Source organism: Camelina sativa, chromosome 5, assembly GCF_030686135.1.
Source record: "Camelina sativa cultivar CO46 ecotype springtype chromosome 5, ASM3068613v1".
NCBI classification, from domain to species: Eukaryota; Viridiplantae; Streptophyta; class Magnoliopsida; order Brassicales; family Brassicaceae; genus Camelina; species Camelina sativa.
In genome coordinates this window covers 40,304,838-40,321,962 of record NC_141884.1, presented here as the reverse complement: position 1 = coordinate 40,321,962, position 17,125 = coordinate 40,304,838, and the positions used below count along the sequence as shown (strand labels likewise).

At 34.0% G+C, this 17,125-nt stretch overlaps 3 protein-coding genes across 3 annotated transcripts; 1 reads left to right on the top strand and 2 right to left on the bottom strand.

Moving 5' to 3' along the window:
• The first annotated feature begins 191 nt into the window (after positions 1-191).
• LOC104788384 (peroxisomal membrane protein 11E) lies at positions 192-2,235 on the top strand. Its single transcript, XM_010514135.3, has 8 exons — positions 192-472; positions 789-987; positions 1,093-1,167; positions 1,270-1,344; positions 1,437-1,517; positions 1,603-1,677; positions 1,763-1,936; positions 2,036-2,235. Exons 2-8 carry the CDS (start codon positions 796-798, stop codon positions 2,069-2,071), a joined length of 708 nt encoding a protein of 235 aa, XP_010512437.1. The 5' UTR covers positions 192-472; positions 789-795; the 3' UTR covers positions 2,072-2,235.
• Positions 2,236-2,309: 74 nt separating this feature from the next.
• LOC104788383 (F-box protein PP2-A13) lies at positions 2,310-5,015 on the bottom strand. Its single transcript, XM_010514133.3, has 3 exons — positions 3,285-5,015; positions 3,079-3,197; positions 2,310-2,966 (listed from the first exon to the last, which is right to left on the bottom strand). Exons 1-3 carry the CDS (start codon positions 3,609-3,611, stop codon positions 2,540-2,542), a joined length of 873 nt encoding a protein of 290 aa, XP_010512435.1. The 5' UTR covers positions 3,612-5,015; the 3' UTR covers positions 2,310-2,539.
• A 4,118-nt stretch (positions 5,016-9,133) lies between these two features.
• Positions 9,134-12,984, bottom strand: LOC104788382 (calcium-dependent lipid-binding protein). The gene is made up of 12 exons (XM_087452115.1): positions 12,696-12,984; positions 12,492-12,603; positions 12,094-12,195; positions 11,809-11,859; positions 11,327-11,447; positions 11,016-11,134; positions 10,825-10,923; positions 10,661-10,741; positions 10,479-10,564; positions 10,069-10,294; positions 9,811-9,975; positions 9,134-9,738 (listed from the first exon to the last, which is right to left on the bottom strand). Exons 2-12 carry the CDS (start codon positions 12,594-12,596, stop codon positions 9,361-9,363), a joined length of 1,533 nt encoding a protein of 510 aa, XP_087308241.1. The 5' UTR covers positions 12,597-12,603; positions 12,696-12,984; the 3' UTR covers positions 9,134-9,360.
• Positions 12,985-17,125: the final 4,141 nt, after the last annotated feature.

The window sequence follows — 17,125 nt, the reverse complement described above, 5'->3', positions numbered from 1 at the left end:
GCAAGCAAAACGAAACGTTTTATCTTTCCTCGATAAGTGTGCCACGTGTGTGTCGCACGCGCGTATGGATATAATCAAATGGATGAGGCTTGTGGTGTACACGGTACGTTTAACACGATCGAACGGTCAGAAATAAAAAGATCACGAGATTAGATCGATGATTAAAACGGTCCGTTTTGTTTATTTATAAAGAGAAACAAAAAAAAAAAAAGAGAGATGAGATGACCAAACACGTTTTTAATCGTAAGTTTCTCTATCTCCGATGACGCAAAACGAGGAAGAAAAAAAAGACATTATAAGTAAGAACAGAACAGCTTCACCATGTTCCAAAAACTAAAAGCACTAAATCTCGGATCCCCTTTCCTTTAAAGTTCGATATCTTTCTCTGTTTTGTTGTGTCTTTGAACGCTCAATTTGTATAACTCTCTCTCTCCCGGTCCGGGGTCTTCTTCATAGAGAGATCATCATATAGGTAACAAAATGAAATCCCAAATTCTGTTTTATTTCTTTCGCATGCCTTATAGATTTGACCTTCTTTTCATTTCGTAAACTTTCTAATTACATCGTTGTGTTTAATCTTTGTGGTTTCTGATGAAGTTTTTTATTCGTGGCTTTGCAAAAATTTTAATTAAAAGGGTGAAGTTTTGTTATAGTAGTAGGATCATATACTAGTCTCTCTGTTATGGACTCTGTTTCTTGAATTTGTTTCATAGTTTAGTTTGAGGTCATGTCAAAGTGTATTGAATCTTGTTGGCTTGTGTGATGGTGGTTTTTTTTTTTTGGGACAGAGAAAGCATGACTACGTTAGATTTGTCGAGAGCCGAGCTTGCTCTTATAGTCCTCTATTTGAACAAAGCTGAAGCTAGAGATAAGATATGCAGAGCTATACAGTATGGTTCCAAATTCTTGAGTGGTGGGCAACCTGGTACTGCTCAAACTGTTGACAAAAACACCAGCTTGGCTAGAAAAGTTTTCCGTCTTTTCAAGGTGATCAGTCCCCCTCCTATTGTTTTAGATTTTGTAATTGGCTTCATTGTTTCTACCTTTTTGTGTTTGATTTCTGATTAGAGACATTGTTTCAAAAATGTGCAGTTTGTCAATGATTTTCACGGTCTTATCAGTCCTGTGCCTAAAGGAACTCCGCTTCCTCTTGTCTTACTTGGGAAGGTGCTAAAGATATGTTGTATTTTTTCTTACAACACTTGTTCATATCTTGATTTGATTCAGTCTTTAAACTTTTGTTTTTGTTTGTTGGTTTGACCGTTTCAGTCCAAGAATGCACTGGTGTCGACCTTCTTGTTTCTTGATCAAATCGTCTGGCTTGGTAGATCAGGCATATATAAGGTTAGATAAGCCATATTGGTCTCTTAGAGTTTTTGATGTTTCATTTAACTCTTGAGTGTGTGACTAAAGATTATTGTTCAATGGAATCTTAGAACAAAGAACGAGTCGAATTGCTTGGACGTATATCACTTTTCTGTTGGCTTGGATCATCAGTTTGTACAACTGCAGTCGAGGTTTTTGTTAATCTCCTCTTTCTTGACATTTTGATTTTCCTGCCTATGTACATATATTGGATCTTGATGTTCTCATGTGTACCAGATCAGTGAGCTTGGAAGGCTCTCTTCATCTATGAAGAAGATGGAAAAGGAACTCAAAGATGATGAAAAGCATCATGTAGAAACCCTCCTCTGTAAACTCTCTCTCATCTTTCTTCTTCTATTATTTACTAAAACTCATTCCCTTTGTAAAACAAACGCAGGATGAACTGTATCGTGCTAAGCTTCAGAAATCAAAAGACAGAACTCTAGCATTGATCAAATCAAGCATGGACTTTGTTGTAGCCATTGGTTTGCTTCAGTTAGCTCCGAAGACGATTACTCCTCGTGTCACTGGCGCTTTAGGGTTTACCACCTCGCTTATCTCTTGTTATCAGGTAAAGCTTTTTCTTCCTTTCCATAAATAAACTCACTTCCAAGTTCACATCTTTCTACTTCTATATCTATAAAAAATTATTTCTTTGGTAACCACACAGTTGCTTCCGTCACGCCCCAAGTTCAAGACACCTTGAAGCAAGAAGAAGCTTGTTCTCTAGGCCTTCAGAATAATTGTTTCATATTTATTTTGTAAACCTGCTGTGTTCTGGTAATATCAGGCTGTTGTTCCTTTCAATGAATTTGCTTTGCAAGAATAATGATAACTCTTAAAATAAGATTGAGTATGATACTTCTTCAAGACTCTGTGTTTGTCTCTGATGTTGAACAATAGATGCATTGTCTATGTTCACTGTTTATGTTTGAAGCAACTTCTGCATATAAAAGAAGTGTTATATAATCTCTAAATGGAGAAAAAAAACGTATTTACAATCACCACGACCACCTTTGTAACTACAGACAAAACTAGAGACAACCCAACCATGTGTACACAAGTTCCAGATCTGAGACTGAGAATGCACTCCCAGATCAAGAAAAAGCTTGAACGGTTTCACTGAAAAAGATTCTCTCACCCTTTACAACAATCTCACTCTATATCTACAAAACTATACTGATCCAATGACTTCTTTTACATATTCTTTAGGTAGTACAAGAACAGAGTCTATGCATAGACCACCTTTCGTGTGAGTACAATCGATTTGAGTCATGGAGAATTTGATCCCTGTTGATATATCTGGGTTTGTCACTTTAAAATCCCCGACGTGATAGTGACTCCAGTTCCCAGGGTTGTTGTTCAGAAAGCACTGTGAAACAGCTTGTTGGTTGTCTGAAGTAGCGAGCTGGAACCTAACAGGTTTGATGTCCCATCCATGAATGTGTTCTGAGTTGCAGATTCTCCTTCCAAGCCTCTTTGATGTTTTACCTAACTGGATACGGAAGAAGAGACTGTATGTTCCAGATGGAAACTGGATCTCAAATTCTCCTCCTACTTCAAACCACCATATCTGTTGAACATATGCAACTGACTGGAACCTACATATATACATAATCGGAAGAGATTACTCCAACAAGATGGTCAACAACACAAGGGTCAATTCAAGAAAAGAAGATGGTCAAACTGATGAAAGTTCAAAAGTAAAAGTACCTGGATTCATCAGTTGGGAGATGACTCCAGTATCTGCGATCATCAATTCCAGTAATCCTTAGTGACTTTGAAGAAATAGATAAACAAAGACGACCCGTGTTCTTATCTATCCACAGTTCCTGCTCAAACATAGAAAGTAAGAAACTTTGTTTTTCTCAAACATGTAAAGAGAGAGATTGAGATGCAAAGTGAACGAAATATCCAACCTTTGTGCCACAGTCGAAGAGATTAGGCCGGCAAAGCTTGGAATAAAGATCTTTCTTTATTAATTTCCTCAGAGTAATTTCATCGAACACCTTCTGTGCAATAACACGATAATTCGAAGGTAGCTTTAGTTCCCATATGAAATCAGCTGAAGAAGCGCGACGGAACACCTTGCTGAGACGAGCAAGCCTGCAAATCTCCGGTGGATCAAGCCGCGTCATAATCAACGCGACACAGTTCTCCGGTATATCCACGAATCTGGGTTTTCTCGAGTAAACGTCATCGTTCCGATCAAACTCCGGGAACCCACCTGAGATACTCGCGCCCATAATCACGCCCCAAAACAAAACCCTTAAATTTGCATGGCCGCGGAGAATCGAGAGAACTAATACGACTTTTTTAAACCAATCGATCGACGAAAACTCAAAAAAAAAACACACACAAAAAAGGAAGCTTTCTTTTTTTGTTTGTTGGGTTTTGTTATTTAACTTCTTTCTTATACGATTATGAACGATACAAAATACGAAAGAAACTTTATTATATAGAAGAAGATGAGTTTTAATTTTTTACAGTATGGTTTTGTGGAAATAAATATTCAAAGGTCAATTCTCCTGAGCCTAAACAATTTATATAATAATCATCCAGCAGTGTACTATACGTATCTACTTCATCTGAAGATGTATGTATTGTATGTATGTATGTATCTACGTGATCCGGTTTAGGTCGATCGGGTCGGGTCAGATTCAGATAAAGTGATTGTAAGTTGGCCACTTGGCCTAATAGTTTTGGTTAAAAAGTGGATTACACCGCGTTATAGTCAATTACGTGGGGTTTGGGGATTTTTTAACCAAAACACCTGGCCAAGTCTTTTTTTTTTTGTCTGAAGTGGATTTAATAATAGTAAACTTTATACAGTGTTCAAATTGAATATTATAATTTGGTGAATCTTATTCATACAATGTTTGTCGACGACTCGAGTCCACTTTATCCATTTTTGTTGTTGTTTATTTTTAATAAAGAAGAAAGTTATGGTAATGGTGGTGTGTACTAACTGCGATTGGTCGTGAGCATCTTGTAACGGTGGAACTCGAGTGATTATTATAGATATAGTTAGTGGATTACAAATGTTGTCCTGAGAAATAAATTTCAGTTTCCAAAATGAATTATTGTAATTAGCTAAATAATTGTTTAAACTAAACATAATATATAATATTGAAGAACGTTCTACTTTTGGCCCGTCGGTAGTTAAAGAAAACTAAAATTATTAGATATCACATGCAGTGCAACATGACTAAGCCAAACAATCCCAATACTAGAAACAAAATCTCACCCCTTTTCGACCTTTTAAGGGTTATACACATTATACTTATATACAAAACAGAAATAATATTGTACACGTCGTACGTGAATAATAATAACTTAAGAGTTAGATATGAAGTAGTAAAACGACCTAAGGGTTGCATACATATCCATCCACCATAATAGCATAATGTTACTTTTTATATAGATGTATAAATATAATATCTATGGTAAGTTTAGAGAATTGAGAACGAAGAATCTTTGAAAAATAGACGAACTGGATACAAATACAATACATCAAATATTAGGACGACTGTTAGATTACTTATAAGAAAAAAGGTTTTGATGACATAATGTACTCTTGATTGAGTTTTCGTATGATAACATAAGTTAGAAGAAAAAGTAAATAGAGAAGCATCAACTAGACCTAAGTTGGCCAATTAACAAAAGCAAATTGCCTTAAATAACATATTCATAATTTCATATAAGTATTAGATAATATTTTCGTAATGCAATTATTTACGAATAAAATAAAAGGTCGGCCTGTGGTCGGGACACTTTATCCACTTGGCTTACGTATCAACCAATCAGTACACAGTTTAGAACTTCCCACAGTTTAGGCTTACGTGGATCCAAGTCATCGGCTCGTGTTAACACGTCAACCAGTTTCTCGTCCCAGAGTCTCTAGATATTGTTGTGATTTTGATAATATCAAATTATCAACAAACACAAGAGATATTGTTGATCTTCTGTAATAGTTCTAAGCTTTACCAAATAAAAATAAAAATAAAAAATCCGTAACGTTGTTTTGTTCTTTTTGTAGATTTTATTGAGTGAAGGGTTATCTAAAAACATTGGTCTTACAACGACTAAAGGTGGATGAGACAGTAATCGATTGGAAGCCACATATTTTTAACAATATATTAACATATTATAATACCAATAATGGTACTTTGAAAGTTGGTCCAAAATAGATAAGAAAGATTTTTCCTTATCATTTTTGGGATATTTGTTTGTTGAGTGAGTCTCTACAATTTCTCGTCATGAATTTTTATGGTATTAGAAATTTATACATGACAAAGAAAGCTACGAGCACGACCTTTAATCTGAAAGTGTGATAGTGAAATCCACTTTACGTTATCTATAATTAGCTTGTACTCTTAGACTGAATATTTTACTTCCAATCATTAAGTTTTTTTTTTTTAAATTGTTAACTTAAACCGATGATGTTAGCATGTTTTAATTATATACTTAAATATGAAAGTCTGACACATAGTTTTTGATAATATAATCGTGTGTTATTGCCACTTACTACGTACGAGTATACAACTTATCATGCTTTGTGAGGAACAAAATAATACTAATATTCTTGAACCCAAAGATATAATATTATGATAAAATATTCTTAGAATATAAAATACAACTATTCTTTTTCCAAGACTAGTATATACTATATACTCCTACTTGACAGTAAAAAAAATCAATACCATGGTCAGAGAGGAGTATTTAAACATTTATTTTGTAATGTGGATATGGAAATTAAGAGTACATTAATATAAGAAAATATAATTATATATTTTTAAAGGAATTTAGTAAATTATTAAATAAATTAATTATTCAATATTTTAAATTACATAAATATTCTTTTAAATAAGTATCTCTCAAAACTTATACAGAAATTATAAAAGATTTCCCTCAATTATGATTTTATAAAGCTAATCAAATTGTAATTTTAAATATAATATTTTCGTAGTGCAATTATTTACAAATAAAATAAAAGGTTGGCATGTGGTCGGGACACTTTATCCACTTGGCTTATGTATCAACCAATCAGTACACAGTTTATAACTTCCCACAGTTTAGGCTTACGTGGATCCAAGTCATCGGCTCGTGTTAACACGTCAACCAGTTTCTCGTTCCAGTCTCCAGATATTGTTGTGATTTTGATAATATCAAGTTATCAACAAACACAAGAGATATTGTTGATCTTCTGTAATAGTTCTAAGCTTTACGAAAAAATAAATAAATAAAAATTCTGTAACGTTGTTTTGTTCTTTTTGTAGATTTTTTTGAGTGAAGGGTTATCTAAAAACATTGGTCTTACAACGACTAAAGGTGGATGAGACCGTAATCGATTGAAAGCCACATATTTGTAACAATATATCCTACTATATTAATTGAAAAGTACAAAATTAAAAGTAACCTTTAAAAAGTGTAAGAAATTACATGTAATTGCCGTTAGAAATTTTTAAATAAAGGCTAAAACAATAAAGACTATAAAAGATAATTAGTAATTATTTATTTAAAATTAAAATTCCTACTCGAGTACTCAACCAAAATTGCTGGGTTACATAGATAATTAATCCAACTAAATCAAACACATAAACAAACAATCGAAACAAAAAAATATCCCTTAACAAAATCTTTTCACATAAGATATTTCCTTAACAACATCTTTATCCTCCTATAACTAAAAAGAAGAATATACTCTTTAAAAAAACCAAATTTCATATCTTTTTAAAAAATACTCACAACTATTACGAAAATAAAAAAATAATCATCCTTCACCCTATAAATACAGCAGTCTATTTTATACCAAACCATCATCGAATCATCCATTCAATAAACATTTTAAAAATTGAAAAAAATCCAAAGATTCTAAACCAACAATTTCAATCACAAATCATTGTATTTTTCCAAATTTTTCTAAACAAAATATTCAGCCTGCGGTCTACCGCGGGTTAGTACCTAGTTAACATATTATAATACCAATAATGGTACTTTGAAGATTGGTCCAAAATAGATAAGAAATATTTTTCTTTATCATTTTTGGGATATTTGTTTGTTGAGTGAGTCTCTACATTTTCTCGTCATGAATTTTTATGGTATTAGAAGTTTATACATGACAAAGAAAGGTACGAGCACGACGTTTTATCTGAAAGTGTGATAGTGAAATCCACTTTACGTTATCTATAATTAGCTTGTACTCTTGACTGACCATTTTAGTTCCAATCATAAAGTTTTTTTTAAAAAAATTGTTAACTTAAATAGATGATGTTACTATGTTTTAATTATATACTTAAATATGAAAGTTTTGACACATAATTTTTGGTAATATAATCGTGTGTTATTGCCACTTACTACGTACGATAAGTATACAACTTATCATGCTTTCTGAGATGCAAAATAATACTAATATTCTTGAACCCAAAGATATAATATTATGATAATATTTTAAAAGAATGCAAAATACAACTATTCATTCTCCCAACACCCAAGACTAGTATACTACTACTTGACAGTAAAAAAATCAATACCATGGTCAGAGAAGAGTATTTAAACATTTATTTTGTAATGTGGATATGGAAATTAAGAACACAGATTCCCGTTCCTAACATATACTTTTGATATCTTAAAGATTTGATACGAACTTCTATTGTTTAAAATGAGTAAATGAGTTATGCATGCTTTTATCTTTATACTGCATAACACATGTATAAGGATATCCATATATTTTTTTGTTTTATATAAAAAATTTTGTAACACAGCAAATAATTCAAAATTTGAAATTTTTTGTTTCGATTATTAACTTCTTTTTTTTTTTTGACAACGTACCACATTTTTTATATAGTTTTTTCTTGCATATATGTTAGCGATAACGCAAACTGGCTAAAGTCTAAAATTAAAAATCGATTCCATAAACAAATTGGCTAACCTTATGGTTAGTATATATGGAAACATCATCCACCTAGCTTTAACTTTTGGACACATACAGTTTAGAATACTTTTAACAATATATTTGCACTCATCAGTTGATGTAATTACCCATTACTTATTTTTGAACCAAAAAAACACACCACTTTTTATCAGCTAATTTCAGACCAAAAAAAAAAGAAAAAGAAATTATGCATCCTTATATGTGTACTTGTATTATACAAAAGTCAAAGTAAAAACTCATGTAAACGTCCAAAAAACAAATAAATGAGGTATTTAAAAGTTTATTTTTCAACTAATCTTTATTAATATTTGAACTTATGATAATTTAGTCTTATTGAAAAAAAAAAAAAACCACTTTTTAAAAAAATTATGAATCTCATAAATATCTGGTTATTTTGAGATTTCTTCATCCAGATCCTAGTGTTGATGGTTTCAATGATGTCGGTCTATGCGAACGCCGTATATCAATGATATCGCGAGTGGAAGATGATGGAGTTTGAGCTGGTCGTGAACCAGAGTGGTGGTGATTGGTTGGTGGAGCTACATGATAGATCTAAAGGTTTTTTTTTTTTGTATTGTTTAAGTTTTGATCATGTATAAAGTTAACCTTAATATGTTGATTTTTTTTGTTTTTCCTATAATTAATTTACTAGGACTTACGTAGTGGTTTACCACGAGACAATTTGTTTGTTTAAAAAAAATATTAATATATAATTTCTATGATTTAATTTTGTTTTATAAATTGATTAAGTTTCTTTAATTTTTAGTATAGATATTACAGTACTGTTATATGTATTTATGAATGTATATTCTATAAAGTTAAACAACCAAATCATTGACAGGAAATCTATTGTTTACGGGATGATTAAACAAATGACTTCTGTACAAGATTCAATTTAAAAGCTCACAACGAAAACAAATTGATGCAGTGTTATCCAGAAACCAAATTCGAGATAAGTTAAAAAAAAAACAACCAATAAAGAGTAAAAAGAAGTCGCATCGCATGACAAGAGTAATAAGATGTTATCATCACAAATCTTGCTTAAACCCAATGTTGTTTACTTACTGTTGTTTCGCAACATCGTTCTCTTGAACCGTATTCACAGGTGTGGATGAGCCACTGCGTTTGCTAGTCTGACCTGTAATTGTTCTACCCATAAATCTCCCTGCTTTGCTTAACCCGCTACCCACAGCTCCAAAGCCACTACCAACCATACCAACACCTGAGGTCACTCCAGTCCCAACCAACCCGACTCCTGTACCAATCCCAGTCCCAACCATTCCTACACCAGCACCGAGCCCACTTCCTACCATCCCAACTGCATCCATTGTGCTACCTATCACACCTGCTTCCTTCAGTCTCTTCCTTTCCTCCATAATCTTCTTCTCGTCTTCTAATGCCGCCATTTGCTCCTCTTTGTTGAACTCATGATAATGTACCTTCAATTCAAGCCATTTTAGGAACCGGCGAAAAGGAAAACTTTTGCTGTTTATTCAAGGGAAGATCTATACCTTAAGAGTTATACTTCCTCGATCTTTCTTGTCTTTAACTTTCAAAGTATCAAGTGAAGACAACAGATTTAACTCCAGTTCTTTTGTAACTTCGTTTTCCAAACTGCTTAAGGGGAGTTTCACAAGTCCTAGACGCTCATCTTGACCTACGTCTTTATCGAATACCTGCCAAAAGTTGAAATAGAACAAAGAGAATAGTTAATGTTTGCAATGGCAAAGTTGAACAAATATGAAGCATAAATGTTTCAGATTCCAGACCTCTACAGTGAGCGACTGTGTTTCTTTGTCCTCTGCAATCAATTCAAATGTTTGATCCCAAACAGGATTCAGATTGTTCTCGATTGCCTTTGTTTTATACTTGAATACAGGACGAATGTGGATGGTAGCATAAGGGTCAGATTTTCCAATCAATTCCTTATTCTTCAAGTTAGTTGCTTTCAGAATTGTTACTATAAGCTTTCCCTGTGGCTTAAGCTCCAAATCACTGGAAAGAGAAAAGATAGAGAGAATTGTAAAACTATATAGTGCTTTCTCAATAAGTATAATGATTTCCCAAGTAAATCCTATGGCTATTTCAGAAGAGGAGAAAAGACAAAAGATAGGCAGTGGCAGGCAAAATATTTGTGAGTGAAAACAAAATGAAAAACAAGTAGATCACATGAAGGTACCTTAAATCAACAGGAATACCACCAATGGGAACAACAATTCTATGAGGCCACTGGAGCATGTCTTTGACGATAGTATCAACAGTATCCTAACAAAGAGAGAAGCAAAAAGCTGCGTATAAGACCAAATGGGAGCAAACAAAACATATGGAAGCAACTTGTACTATACCAAGAGAGGAACTTACATCGATCATATCAGATAGTCCAGGAATCGCTGTTAAGCTTCCACCAACAGCCTTCAGTGTGTAATCAATTCTCGGTTTTGGCTGGTTAATAACATTTAAAAAGTTGGTCATTGTAAGACGAGAGATGATATAAGAAAAATGGATCTTATCAGCAAAAAATGTACCTCAGCAAGTAGAGCAACAACAACAGCAGATATACAAGGAATTTCATCCGCAAGTTGAAAGATAACACGTGCAACTGTGAAAACTTGAAGATCCTTCAACTGTTTCAGCCAAAAACAATTGTTTGTTTATCTCTACTGGGAAAAAACGACTGCCCAAACGACAAATACTAAAATATATTATCTCTAGTAACCTGAATGGGTATAGAACCAACAAGTGCTGTAACACCTAAAACAATATTTGGATCACCACCCCATCGAAGATCAACGTCCATTGTGACTTGACCTTCCTTGAAACTTTGAACACGAATACCTGCAACAATGATTAATTATGCGTGTGATCAGGCTTACAGCAAAGATAATCTACGAAACAAATGCATGATGTTCTTATAAGCATAAGGATTCATTAGCATATGTAAGGCAACTCATCCAAAATATATAGTAGAAAAATGCAAGGTTGAACAATGGAACGGAAGCAAAAATAATGTTGTCCACTGTACTTTACCTTCAATCTTGGGTGCTACGTTACCCAATGTCAATTTGCTGAACTTCAGGGAAGTAATTCCTGGTGGTCTGTAATCTTCAAGTAGAGGTTCAACGGAATCTCTTATTACCATAGTTGCTGCCTGGAGATTAGTCAACAGAACAACGAAAATTACACTCTTTGATTGCCAAGCTGCACTGGGGCAAGTGTTTTCTATTCGAACAAATTGGAACTATCTTAGGTGTCAAGAAACACTGGATATGTGTACCAGTAAAAACGAATCAGTCGAGGAGTCCATTCTAGACAAGCTAAATCTCACACTTATTCAATAGTTACGAACTCCGGAGTACAACTTGACAGCATAATAAATCTCCTCTTCTTAGGATATCTTCAGTTACCATGAGTCAGGGTATATATGCTACTGATTTAATAGCCAACTTCCAACTATATACACGGGAAAAGAAAACACCTAATCTTGTAACAAAAGAAGATTAGAATCTCACCTCTGCAATATATGGCCACATCTTGCTCAGTAGTTTATTCAGCCATTTGACCTGAGAAAAATAAATTACAAAAGGTTTGCAGTTTGAGAATTTTGTTATGTTTGCTGAGAAACCGAGTGGCTAAACTGTACTACACTTATTCCAAAACCAAAGACATATATAATATGTACACAAAATAAAGTATTGTTTATATCAAGGGTAATGGAACCATAATTAGATTTTCTCTAGTCGGACCACCCAAAAATTATGGAAACCAAGAGTAAATGATGAGATCATGAGAAGTACCTGTTCAAATGCTGGAAAAGAAATCCACTGTGGAAAATTATCACCACAAATTTTCTTCAAATCGTCCCTGCTAAGAGAGCCTAGAAGTTTCATATCAACTGCCTGCCAGAAGACAAGACAATAACTAGTCATTGATACAGTATTGGAGGCGAAGAAACTCCTCTACTCATGGGAAGGATCAGGCTCCTCAAAGCAAAGCAAGTAAAGCAACAGTGAGACTGGAAACAACCAGCTTTTTCGATAACCTACACGTTTCAGCTAATCTAACAAATCTATACGAATTTTAAAACCCAGATTTACAATCTAAACAGGTGTCCCCGAGGATTCAATAATTTGTAGAACCAAAATCACGGATTTCAATAAAATTGAGAAATAAGCAGATTGAATTCAATCGAAACCTTGGCGATTCGTTTGGAGGATCGATGCGTCATCATACGACTCCAGCCGGCCATTATAGCTACACCGAAGATAATCCCGAACAGAATTCCCGAAATCAAACCCATTCTTCTCCTGCAACCAAAACCAAAAATTACAAACTCAGACAACCGGATTAGTATACTCGAAGAAACCCTAGAAATCGAATTGGAAAGCCCAATCGAAACCTTTTTTTTATTTCCGCCACACACACAAAAAGGATCGGCGAGAAGAGTCGGCAACAGTTTAATCTTCACGGGATTGATCTCAAGTGGGAGAATCAGAACAAATTAAGAATGCATTCTTGTATTTGCTTGGTAGGCCAGAGAGAGAGAGAGAGAGAGAGTGTGTGTGAGAGATAATGGCAAAGAGGAGGAGATGCTACGACGACGCGAGGCGAGAGAAAACGCTCTTTTCGAATTAAGATGTGTATTTAATTCATCTCCCAAACAACGCACTGTGATTAGTCCCTCAATTTTCATATTTTCTCAATTTTGCCCCTATTATTCTGATTCTACTATTTTTTCACAAGATCTCTATTTATGTTCGGGAAAAATGTCATAAAAATCCTCAACTTATCAAAACTGTTAAAAAAAGCATGAACTTTGCATATGGTGAAATAAATACTTAACTTCTATTGATTTTTTGGATAAATTGCAAACTCTTGTTGACTTTACCAAATAAGACACATTGACAAGTCAACTAACGCACTCTTTTAACGGGTTAAGTCAATGTTAACAGATTAAGTTAAAATTTCAAAACGACGTCGTTTTGCTTAAACAAAAAAGAGAAACATATGAGATTTGAACCCGATACCTTTGAAAGAAAACTTGGGTTTCTTAACCAACTGAGCTATAAGGATTACAATTCATTGGGCACAAAAGTTAAATATACTTTAAACTGATGATTTGGGAAAGAGCTGCTCGAAACAAATCGGCTCGTAAAAGAGCCGCTGATCTCAACGAGTTGACTGAGAGAGGTGGTGACGGTTGAGAAGAGAGAGAGTTGAGTCGAGGTTGTCGATGTGGTTAATTGAATATGAATCTTGAACTACTCCATTTTTTGAGATTTGGTTGTCGATGTGATTAATTGAATATGAATCTTGTTTTTTTGGCCCAAGTTTTTAGTCGGAAACATCTACTTTCGTTTAATCTCTACATCTAATTTTGGCCGGAGATGCGAGATCGAATCTAGGGTTTCGAAAAAAGAAAGAGCTTCGACATCAACTGCTGTCGGAGAAGAGGCGGTGGTGGGGAGGAGAGTGTTGCCGCCTTGGATGGATCTGTCGTACGAACAGGGTGGGGATGAGAAAGGGAAAGAAGAAGAAAGAGAAAATGAGTTTAAGTATATTTGTTTGTGTAATAAGAACAATAAAGTGCTTTAGTCTAGTGGTTAAGTAACATATTGTTGTCTCTTAGGCCATCATTAACGGCACAACACCTTTGGTGTTCTTAAGCAAAAAAATAATGAAAATAAGCAAAAGTGGGCTTAGATCAATTTTTTTGATCTTAAATAAGAAATGATTTAAGCCCAGTTCTTGGCTTACGTGTCATCACGGGAGTTGTCGATATTTTTTTGGTCCCAATAGTTTTGATCCGTCCTTGTCTCCGTCGTTTTCTCCATCGTTGTCTCCGTCGTTTCCTTTGTTGGGCTTTTGGCATATCGAAACCAAAATCTCAATCGAAACCAAAATCAAAATCGAAACGCCTTTGTCTCCTCCTCTCCTTTGTCGGGCAAATCTCCGGTCATACAGAGAAGGTTTGTCATAGTCGTTTCCTCTTTTAATCTTTGAATTAGGTTTAGTATAGGATTTGGGATTAATCATTATACGATTATATTGAGCTTATCTATGATTGAATTAGGTTTCGGTTTAGTATCTGCTACTCGTTTTTGGTTCTACCGTTGTTTGCTTTTGGTAATGTTTTAATCATAATTCTGCTTTTTTCATCCTTTGTTAGGTTATGCTCTTCTCCAAGGCTGATGATTTTCAGAAACTTGCTCAGCCTCTTGAAGATATTGCAAGAAAGTTAAAATCGAAGGTAGTTTTGATCTGTGGTAGGTTAGTTGTGCAGAATTGCTTATGGTTAGGACTTGTTTTACTCGCTTGGCATTTCTTGTTTGGTGAGAAAATGGCTAAAGCAACAAAGACCATGTCCATGCGTGTTGGATTTTCATGTCTTCTCCCTGTGGATTTTGGTTTTTGATGCACACACACAAACTTTTGCTAGATTCTCTTTACTTGTTTTTGGGTGAATCAGTGGTGCGTCGTGTTGAGACTGAAGTGATTCCTGTTTCTCCTGAGGATGTGCCTAACGTATGTGTAATAAGCCTTAGTATGCTTTTTGGTATTGACAATGGTTTTTGAATGTGGCTATGTGTTTTGTCTTTCTGGGTGTTGGGTTTTGTCTTTCAATTTGTTTTTTTTTTCACTAATAACTATCCATTTCGAATTGATGTTGAATGAGACAGCTTTAAGTCTATGGTTTAGGTTTTACTGAGAATGTTTTGATGCTTTGTGTAGATTTCATATGTGCATTGATTATTTTGTGAGCTGATTATATATTTTTCCTTTTTGTTTTGTTTTGGTTCAATGTGGATTTAGAGAGAGGAGCAGCTGGAGAGGTTGTTGGAGATGCAGCAGTTTGGTGATACATCGGTAGGGATGTGGTCGAAGCCGACAGTAAGGAGGAAGACAAAGATTGTTTGCACCGTGAGTCCTTCTACCAACACAAGAGAGATATCTCATGAAGAGGAAAAGCCTGTTCACAAGGAAAAGACCCAATCAACAGAATCGGGTTCCACGGCCAGAGCCTCATCAAAGCAGCATGTGCCTGTGAGGAAATCCAAACCCATGAAGCAGAGCAGGAAACGTTCAGGCACCAAAACTATGAAGAAAAAACAAGCAAGAGGTGTCTGTTGTTCTTTGAAAGTGATACTCTCGGAGCTCCTGATGGTTTATTCTGTGTTTGAAATTGTGGGTAGCAATCGGATAATGTTGAATCTTGTAGTAACAATCACATTTCATAATCAAATTTTGTAATGTTAATCACATTTGTGATTGAAGGTTAATCACATTTTTATTCTAAGAACACCATAATTAGTTCCCCCATTTTTTTTACCTATGATCTTAGATTATTTTCACTATATATTTAATCTAAGAACATGAAAAAAAGTTCTCCCATTAAGGATGCCCTTAGGTGATGAGTTCGATCTAAGATCAAATCTCATATATGTCTTTTTTCTTTTTCTTTTATAAGCAAAACGACGTCGTACTGAATCTGTTAACATTGACTTAACCCATTAAATTAGTCCGTTAGTTGACTTGTCAACGTGTCTTATCTGGCAAAGTCAACAAAAGTTTGCGATTTATCTAAAAAATCAACAAAAATTAAGTATTTATTTCACCATATGTAAAGTTCATGCTTTTTTCAACATTTTTGGTAAGTTGAGGATTTTTATGACATTTTTCCCATTTATGTTCTGTACTTCAAGAAGATAAGAAAAAATTGAGTATTTTTTTAAAAAATGTGTATTAATCATGCAATCATAGTATATCATATTTTCTCTAAAATTTTGAATAAAATATTGCTTATTATATAAATACAGATTTAGTCATCATTAATTGATATGTTAATTTGATTTAAGTAATTATATGTAATTCACATCATATAAGTAATTAAGTGTTGTTAACATAGTACATGTTGTGATTTTTAATATATATATATATGTTCAATATATATTGATATAAAAGAAAAATCATGAGCTTGTCCAATAGAAATATAGAATAGTGTACAATTAGAAGATTACAAAAAAATGTGGTCAAAAGTGGAATGTGAGAAGAAATACATGGACCAAATTGAGAAATTAAAGATTCTGCCTCGTTAACGAGGCAACGAGAACGTTTTGATGATTCAGATGATCCACGTGACTTGGTAAAAAAAAAAAGGAATAATCTCACAAGAGTTAAAAAGACGTGCTTTACCACAAAATCACATCTCTCCTACACCCAGGCGACGTTGACTGTTGACCATTGATGAACTTGCTACATAATTAATAGTCAATTAAAAAAAATAAACGCCAGTTTGTGTGGTTATAATAAATATTGTATTGAACTTGGATTCTCAAATTCAGTGTTAATTAATGATTTACGTTTTTTGTAATCTGTCGGCATAAAAAAAAAAAAAAAACGACAAAAACAAAAACAAAAAAAAAGATCGTATTATTTCCTTTTTTTTGTCAATCCTATTTCCATTTTTAAATTTCCTCTTCTTTTTTTTTTTTTTTTTTTTTTTTTGGCTATTGTGGCCAGACCCACTAGAGAGAATTCAAGTAAATATCATATTTTATCGTTGTTATTTAATTAATTTTTATATTCACATTATTTTTCAGGAGCTATATTAATTCCAGCTCAGGTACGTACGTTTTCTTCGAAGGAGTTCTACTACATCATTCTACGGCTCAGGTCAGGTGTTATGATGGTTTTAAGACAACATTGATGATGATGATGATGATGAAATGTTTGAAGCTCCCAAAAATCATACTGTATGATGCATTATTTCGTTTGAAGCTCACGAGCATGCATGTATGATGATCACAACTACGTGCACCGTGAGATCTA

What these genes read in the sequence shown, in the direction of transcription:
- LOC104788384 (XM_010514135.3), top strand. Translation starts at nt 796, where the DNA reads ATGACTACGTTAGATTTGTCGAGAGCCGAGCTTGCTCTTATAGTCCTC. An exon ending in CTCTTGTCTTACTTGGGAAG is followed by an intron (nt 1,168 to 1,269) that starts GTGCTAAAGATA and finishes TGACCGTTTCAG; the next exon opens with TCCAAGAATGCACTGGTGTC. An exon ending in GTAGATCAGGCATATATAAG is followed by an intron (nt 1,345 to 1,436) that starts GTTAGATAAGCC and finishes ATGGAATCTTAG; the next exon opens with AACAAAGAACGAGTCGAATT.
- LOC104788383 (XM_010514133.3), bottom strand. Translation starts at nt 3,611, where the DNA reads ATGGGCGCGAGTATCTCAGGTGGGTTCCCGGAGTTTGATCGGAACGAT. An exon ending in TCTTCGACTGTGGCACAAAG is followed by an intron (nt 3,198 to 3,284) that starts GTTGGATATTTC and finishes ATGTTTGAGCAG; the next exon opens with GAACTGTGGATAGATAAGAA. An exon ending in CTCCCAACTGATGAATCCAG is followed by an intron (nt 2,967 to 3,078) that starts GTACTTTTACTT and finishes GTATATATGTAG; the next exon opens with GTTCCAGTCAGTTGCATATG.
- LOC104788382 (XM_087452115.1), bottom strand. Translation starts at nt 12,596, where the DNA reads ATGGGTTTGATTTCGGGAATTCTGTTCGGGATTATCTTCGGTGTAGCT. An exon ending in CGTAGCACCCAAGATTGAAG is followed by an intron (nt 11,135 to 11,326) that starts GTAAAGTACAGT and finishes TCATTGTTGCAG; the next exon opens with GTATTCGTGTTCAAAGTTTC. An exon ending in GAGGAAGTATAACTCTTAAG is followed by an intron (nt 9,739 to 9,810) that starts GTATAGATCTTC and finishes CTTGAATTGAAG; the next exon opens with GTACATTATCATGAGTTCAA.